The 9,219-nt window shown below is 23.9% G+C and overlaps 1 protein-coding gene across 1 annotated transcript in view; it reads right to left on the reverse strand.

Annotated features, from left to right (window-relative positions):
• Positions 1-2,221: 2,221 nt before the first annotated feature.
• The window catches only part of Calx (sodium/calcium exchanger 3), a 127,118-nt gene continuing 120,120 nt past the window's right edge, over positions 2,222-9,219 (reverse strand). Inside the window, exons 8-9 of the mRNA XM_011498181.1 lie at positions 3,344-3,703; positions 2,222-2,293 (exon numbers count right to left, since the gene is read on the reverse strand). Coding sequence (XP_011496483.1) covers positions 3,499-3,703 — 205 coding nt within the window. The 3' untranslated portion in view covers positions 2,222-2,293; positions 3,344-3,498. The remainder of the gene's footprint in view (positions 2,294-3,343; positions 3,704-9,219) is intronic.

Raw genomic sequence — 9,219 nt, forward strand, 5'->3', positions numbered from 1 at the left:
AGGTCAATATAAAGATACTCGTGTTTCAAAACTGCAGCTGAGGGACTTTTTAAGTACATAATCTCAATTGAGTACGCGTACGTTGTAATATAGTGAAATCGATTGGCGCAGCAATGTAACCCCAATGCCACCCTTTAACTAAGTCGTTAGGCGATTCCAAGCTTTCAGTATCGAATTAGTCGTTAGAAAATTATTACATCGCTTCAGAAATAATAAACGCATGCTATTCGTCAAATCAAATTTTCATGTTACGATAAAAAATAATTATTTTTCTTTTACATTCTTTATAATAAAATTTCTAACCATACAAAAGCTTTAATAAATAAGCAAATAAATAAACAAATAAATAAATAAATAAATCAATTAATTAATCAATTAATGAACAGCTATTGATTGTTACGACTTGGCGTAATAGTGATAACATAAAATAGAAAATGTTTTATTAAAAATTTGCTCGCATTTTCAGAAAATTATTTGATAACGAAGAGCTATCGTTGGGAAAGTGTTTTTAATTAAGCTTAAATATCAATAAATCTGAATAATTAATATTGTTTAATAATCCATAAAAACTTTAACGTTGATAAAAAAATGAAATAAAATCGGCTCATTACTCTGTTAGTTATTTTAATTTTTCTAATCAAAATTTTCTCTTATTGGCCAATTTCTTTTTAGTTATTATTTAATATTCATAAAAAAATGTTACCATACATTGTCATATGATTTTTAAGAAAAAATTATAGTTATACTCAAGTGTTATATAAGTAAAGGTTTCGCGAGTATTCGCATGTGATTATGCACACATAGTTTTATTAATGTTATTTTCTTTAAGGAGAATTATAAAATGAAAACTCGTTGTTTTTCTGTACTGCCTTCTTATCTATATTTCTCTTCTCACAAGAGAATATTTGATGATATATTCTATAATATACGTCATTCAGTTTGAAAGTTACATATGTACCTTAAAACCTTATTATCGTAAATGCACTGCATTCATAAAATGTTTTTGTTTAATAATTTTCTTTAGATATATTAGCGTATTCTATATGCTTAAAATAATTATAATAACTATCATGAAACAAAAGTTAATTTCTTTAAAAATATTTATAAATTCTGTTGGTTATTATTTTATAATCTATATTTTACATGGACAATTTTTATCTAACATTTATTTAAATGAATATGAAATTACTCTTTCAAATAATTATTTAATCCTGGAGGGCGTTTGTTTTAGTTTATTTTTTTAAATTACCATCAATAAAAATATCAGTCTACTTGTTACGTACGTCAGTTGAAAATAAATGTTAATTTACACGTTATAAGGATAAATAAATATTCTATAGTTTCCTCATGAATTATTCATATTTTATGATACAATATCAACAAATATTTCAATTATCAAAATTCGATGGTAAATTGAAAACTGATTTTCTGTTTTATCCAAAATAATTCAGAATCACATTACGAACTAATAAGAAAATATAAAATTAATTTACACAACATTAATGTTATGGCATGAAATTGAATAGTAGTTAAATATTAGTATTTGATGTAATTAATTATTGAAATTCAAATAATTATAGAAAGAATTTAATTGAGTGAAGTAAAATAAGTTTGTAATCTGTATTAACAGTTAGAATAGATGCTTTTCATTTTCCATTTTCTTTTTTTTTTAAATAACTATGTCAATATGTAAATCCCACAACAAACGATGAATTTAAATATATCTTTCTAATGTTTGCATTTTATACAAAATTATATAATCTATTATATCGAATCTCTATTGGGCAGGAACAGCGACGCAATTTCATACTGCTAAAATGTTACATACATAAATCTGTAGCAACTTCATAATATCCTCTTTCTTTTAAATAAATAAATACTATATTATATACATACGTTGTTCATTACCTTATTTTTAAAATTCATATTAATAATAATCTCAATTATACAATATCCGAATTCATATATAATGAATAGGGCGTCGACTAGATTTAACTTGATTTCGAGAATTGCTTACACTTCCCCGTGAGTATTTTTTCTGTTTATTAAGGCAGATCATATAATTTTTCTTTAATTATTTGCTTCGTATATAGCACATAATATACTTTTTCACACGTACTCGTCGATTCAATTACAGCATATATATATATATATATATATTTTTTTTTTCTTCTTCTTTATGCATTCAATTTTATTGTTTTATTGTTTTTTTTTTAAATACTACTAAAGTGTAATGAGATCTTCGTTATTACGATCATTCTGAGTTGTCCATAAAAATGCTTATTTCACGGATCTGTAACAGATTTAAAGATGCTTTATATGTTTATGATGCTTGTTTAAGTATTTTTTAGTTTATACATGAAAATTATACGATCCTATAAACGTATAAACACAATACGTATATATAAATTTATACACTTAAAATATATAAATTTAGATTTTTTTATAGAATTACTTTTATTCTATCTGTATGTATTCTCGAATTTTGTAAAAAAAAAAAAAAAAAAAAATATATATATATATAAATATAACTACATTTAATTATTATATTTATTATGCGTTACTTTCATACGAAACACTATCGCAATCTGCAGAAGCTGGATATTTGCCATCAGTAAAAAAAAGTCCTGCACTTGGTTTTATTCTTAGAGAGACTTTTAAATCATCGATAAGTTCATGTTTATCTATCAAACGGGAATTGGAAAAGCCCGTAGCGACTAAATCATCCAATGCTTGTAAAATCATTATTTGTGGTCCTCGTTTTAATTTCTCTATTTTTGCAGAATGATACCAAGACCTTCAATTTACGATAAAAATTTTGTTCAATAAATAAAGCAACAACGATTATTTATAATTTTTTTTAATTTAATTGTAAGCCTTTCAAAATTTGAAGAATGCTGGCACTCGTTTAAAATGGTATATATATATAATAATAAAGATATATATATATATATATATATATATATATATAGATATATATCTCTTATATATATTTTCTTATATATATATATCTTATATATATATATATATATAATAATAATAAAGACATATATATATATATATATATATCTTTTTTTTTTAAATAGGTAGTTTTAAAAAATATTTGAATATATTATCTAAGATTTTGAAATATTTGAAATATAGAAATAAAATATTTTTCGCCAAACTTTTAAATTCTCTTGTATTTTCTTATGCGACGATATAATCAATCGTCGTATTTACCATAAACAACAAAGATTTTACGCGAGCTCGAATATGTTATAAATAACTTTGTGTATAATATGAAAATTTTTAAACAGGATGATCGGTTCATTAATGACAATTCGTATAATAGGCGACTTACCAAAAAAGCTTGTCGTCGAGCCTCTGCTTCGTCGCACATGTTAACACGAGCAAACAATCAACTAATTCTATATCTGCATGTGTATATAATACATGAGTGTAGTGCTGCATGGTATTGTATGTAGGCCTGAACGATGCGAGTAGGATACTTTTGCTTTAGAATCCTTGGATAACACCATAGGCCTCGAGGGTCGACATTATTAGGTAGAAGATCCAGAGCGAGAAGAGTAACAAGGAAGTGACGACTTTTGGGACGAATGGGCCGCCAAGTTCACCGCCGATCGCCGCCGATCGTCTGCACATTAGTACGACAATGACGACGCACGCCTCCGTACAGAAGAGAGTAACGGAGAAGGCCAAACTAAAGAGAAACAAGGAGACGTGCATTAGGAAATATTCATTTTGTCTCTTTCAAGTTATATTCGTTGTTATGCTTGCTCGTTCGAGCTGCTTATTTCATTGGCCTTTTAATCAATTGCATTTCTTCGTTGTATCGGTTGATTTTTCAAGGAAATCTCGGGCTACATTTTACAATTATTTACAGTATCGTGAAATCTTTTTCATCAAATATTCCATTATATTAAGTGTTCGATTTAAATTAAGTCTAAGTAAGGAGTAAATAGTGCGGATAGTATAATACCGTATATATTGGTAAAGTTAAGGATAATGTCGATCGATTTATTCTTTATTTTCTGATTAAGTTCATTGTTTTTAGAAAAAAGTTTCAATCTTGTCGCGAACATAATTGTTTTATTACATTCCATTATATAAAATTTACCTCGTATTATTTCTATATTATAAAATTATTATTCCATAAAATATTTAATTAAACCCTAATGGTCTTAAATGATAATTTTTTTCTTCCCCTACAAGTACTTAATATTAAGGCGTTAAAACTATTATTATTATTGTTTCTTTTGATAATTTCAAAATTTAATTATCTTTACAAATTATTAGCGAAATATTTAATATAAATAATATCTGATAATTACTAATTTGAGAGGTACGATTACTTGAATATTTTAATTATGAAAATAATTGTAACTAAGACATTGTATATAATGTTTTAATTTTTTTTTGTTCAAACTAAATTCATAAGTGAATCACTTAACTCGTTAACAATATTTTTCTAATGGTATATTATTATAATTTTGTTGAGTTGAGTCTTCAGAAATTTCCGAAATAAATAATCATTTAAGTATGTCGAGTCGAAAATATATTGAACGAAATGAACTGTATTCAATTTATAAAAATATAACTCTTTTGATATAAAATTTCAAATGTTATCACAATATTACATAATCACATAGATATATACATATCATTCTATATGAATCCATAAATTATATATTAATATAATTTTTAATAATATATTTGCATTATATGGTATGTATGGTATTATTATCTTATAAGTGAATATTGATTGAAACTGTTACAATACATTTATTTCTGTCAAATACAGGAAACTTATAATACTTAAATATATATATTTATTTATTTATTAAGAAAATATTAAATACTCTACTACAAAATATATTTTATTTAAAAATAATAATTTAATAAATATTATTCTCCATATAAATTCAGTATATTGAATATAGAAATAATATAAAGTGGTACATGATTATACAATTATGTTTTTATAAAATAATAGCATTACTCAAGCAATCAAGATGTATGAAGGAAAAAGAATTGTCTTTTAAATAACTTTTCTAAAATTCATCACAAAGTTATTATACTGTCTCTCTCTCTCTCTCTCTCTCTCTCTCTCTCTCTCTTTATATATATATATATATATATATATATATATATATATATATATATATATTTATATATATATTTATCATCCCAATAAGAGCCTCATTACCTCAAATCTACTGTTTTTACATTTGATTATTCATATGTTCTCCCACATACATTTTTTGTTATATAATTTACTAATATTAATACTTTCATTAGTTTATTGCGTTACTGTGAACGTCATTTGGCTGTTGTCACGTTTCCAAATAGCAAAGATAACTTCTCTGTATGTGTATATTCTTTCACGAATGATTGAAATTTTACATATTTTAAAGATAACGTCATATTAGAATTATAATTTTTTTTATATTTTAAGAGCAGTCGTAGTCAGGAATAAATAGTTAGGTAGTAAAATAAAATGGAGGTTGTGCTGTAAAGACAAAAGTTTATCTTAACTTTGAACAAAGATACTAGAATGCTCGACTTTTCTGTGGAATTGGTAAAGTTGTTGGCGACTGGAACATACTTGATTTATAAAGCACGACTACGATTAAACGATTTCATGTATATTTTAGCATAGCCAATGCGAGAAGATTGACACAAACTGATACTTTTAATATGGTTACCTTTAACATTTCTTGATTTGAAATTTAATGATTAAGGACGAAATCTACAGTTGATTGGTTGTATTTTACAAATTTTTGTTCAAATAAGTAACTATTATTTATGATACAATACCGTTATTTCTTTCTCGAATATTTTTCTGCGGGAAACTATAAGATATCACGTAGGATTTTAATCTCTAGAGTAGTTACCATTTAAAAGAGAAATATAAGAAAAAGTAGGTGATTATAATGCATCGTTACCTATGCTTATCAAATGAAAGTTACAAGCTTCCGCTCTCGTTTTCACCAAGTTTTGCAATTATCACTAGTTATATGTACTTTTAATAATCATTCTTTTGCTAAATCCAGTTTAGCTGAAATATTCTAATTAATTAAGATATTATATAATTTACTGGAAAAGTATAAAAAGTCGAATAATAATGTACTTGGTTATATCTTAATGCACATTCATCTATATATGTTAATAATAATTGTGAGATTTAAAAAATTACAAGATGAATTTTAAAATTTCTTCCCAATTATTTGAAATAATATCACAAGTTTATTATATAATTGTCTTAACAAGAATCTTTTTAAAAATGTGCTTAAATTCTATTAGAAAATGATCTTTTCATTTAATAATTTTACAAAATCAGTCAACTTTTCACATTATATGCAAATCACTTTATTTGCAAGAAGATTGATAATAAATATTTATGTAATTAATTATATTTTTCTATATTAATATCATATACCTAATAATTTTACATTACTTCATTTGTATTTAGAAGCAATTTAAGCCGACAAATTTTAGTTAAAATCAGAAAATTCGTAAAGATATGTTTTATTTAATATTAAAATATAATTATATAGTTTTTTATATTATGTTTTTATATTGTATTATTTATATTGACATAATCTCATATATTTATTTAACAATACGTAATATCGTTGAATAAAAATAAACTATATTTTTATATGGTTTGTGAGAAATTCTAAGTAAAATTACTACAAATAAATTTTCAAAATTATAACATATTATTAAAATCTAAGATTTTGAGAATCTCGTTAATTGGTGAAAAATTTCGAATTTCAAACCTATTTGGCATAGGTAAACATTCTTCATATTTCTATTCTATCAATAAAAAATCACTGCATTATAATATAATAAGTGACTCATTAATTTATAATTAATTATTTTCAAACATTGAATTTTCTAAAATTAATATAAAAAATAAAAAAAATTTCTACAATATAACGTGATTTTTTAATTAATAATTTTCTTACTTTTTTAGGTAATATTTATTTATTATTATATTCATTCTTTTTCTTTTATTATATTAATTTTTAAATTGTAATATAGTCTACAATAATTATGGTAATATATATTTAATAAAGAAAAATAGTCGACCAATAAGTGTAAAATTGTTGATTAAACGATGATACGAAATGGATGTGAATTCCAAAATATAAATGATATAGTCTAATATTATTATAATATTAATATTGCTGGATTGTGAGAATTTTGCATTAAATGAATGTCGATATATATGAAATTTTCTTTAAGAAGATGGAGCATTTTCATAGCTGATTAAGTACGGCATATAGAAACATTGTATGTATAAATATATTTTTCGTTGCTGCATTATTATTAAAAAGAAATTTTGTACTTGAATTTTGAATTGATGTATTAATTTTTTTATTTCTTTTAACACATAATTAAAGACAATTGGATTGTTTTTCTTAATAAAATATCGCTGAATTCTATGAGAATTCTGTCTATAATATTCTATCTATCTATAAAAATCTATAAAAATGTCCCAATGGATGAATATTATTTAAAGAAAGAAAAAATTTGCCTCGAGTAATATAACAATTTAACAACGTAATTTTTGTATTTCGTACATTTTTTTTAACCCCAAAGGCACGTTATGTAAAATTACTAGGAGTTTAGATCAACCGATAAAAAGTTGTACAACTAAAGTGGTGCATAAAATATGTCTTATTCCTTTATACGCTAGTGAGCTTACAATACCGAGTAGAAAGCAGTCATATATGCATTTACGCACACAGTGTTAAAGTACTCCAGGCGCTTTATTCGCTTTCTCGACTTATCGAAGTAGATGGCGATGCGAAAGAGGCGATCATCGGCTTAGAATATTGAAAAGTATTAAGCCCAACGAGATCTCGACGAGATAAGTTAAAGTCAATATCCTTTGAGGTGATAAGCACATTCCGAAGAGCTTTTTTCTGAAAGTGCTTTTTTAGGACAATCGACAAGCGCGCGTGTAGACGCACTAGAAGAACTCTTGCTGCTTACGTTGAGTCATTGTGCACGTTTTCTGCATAATCTAAACTTTCTCAAAGTTTCATCGATCTCCACGTTAACGGCATGTAAGAAAATTAGGGCAATATTTCGATTTTTAGCACATATTAAGGAGTTTCTTGTAGTTTGCTTACATAATACAATTATATTTGAAAACGTTTGAGAAAGTTCTAGTATTACATTAATGAATGCTTGACATTGAATGTTATCATGACAATTAACTAAATATTGATATTCCGTATCTTATTTGCTTTTTCAAGATATTATATTTCAAAATTATTAGGATACCAAGCTAAATTAACAATTTTAAGAATATGTTATTTATGTATGTTAATTATGTATGCTAAGTTCGTATTTACGTTTATTCTTAAATTGATTATTGCTCGGTAGTTTCTATTATCGAATATTAAGAAAAGTTTTATTTAATTCTTGGATCATTTTAGTGAATCATTTTGTAACTGCACATGTCTCTGCAAAAAATATAGTTGAACTTAATTGCTTCAATTTTTCAATGTTAATGTATATTATGAAGAATTTTCGTAAAACTTAAATTATTATATGATATTATAATTATAAAAGTTCTTCAATTATTTGATTATCAAAAATTAAAGGTTATCTAAAAAATATTTTTATTTATGTTATTGTTTATTCGTAATATTCCTATTTAACTTTGAGAATATTTAAAGATAATATAAAAAATATATAAAAAATTACAACTGATTAAAATCTAAATAGAATTTCTATCTTAATTTTCACTAATGTCATATTTGACATAATATGTAAAATATTTCTATTTGTTATTTATTGACAGTTTTTATTTTTAACACATCATCCATTTATTTTAAAATATTTTAAATGTGCACTATTGAATGATTTCTTGTAAATTCGTAGACATTTTTTTGTGTAGTAACGAGTAAATTTATTAATATTTATCATTATTAAAATGAACTATTTTATATTATTATAAATCAATGAATAACAGTTAAGAATATATATATATATATATTTCATTATTTATATATTCGAATATACAAAATTTTTTTTAAGATAAATTACCACAATTTATACGTTAAATATGTATAAATTATTAAATTTTCTTAATTTTGGTTATACTATATTTAAAAATTTTATCAGCATTTATAAGAAATACCGCAGAGTAAAATTGTTTCCTTATATATATATATATATATATATATATATATATAT

The sequence above is a fragment of the Ceratosolen solmsi genome, unplaced genomic scaffold (genome assembly GCF_000503995.2).
Source record: "Ceratosolen solmsi marchali unplaced genomic scaffold, CerSol_1.0 scaffold14, whole genome shotgun sequence".
NCBI classification, from domain to species: domain Eukaryota; kingdom Metazoa; phylum Arthropoda; class Insecta; order Hymenoptera; family Agaonidae; genus Ceratosolen; species Ceratosolen solmsi.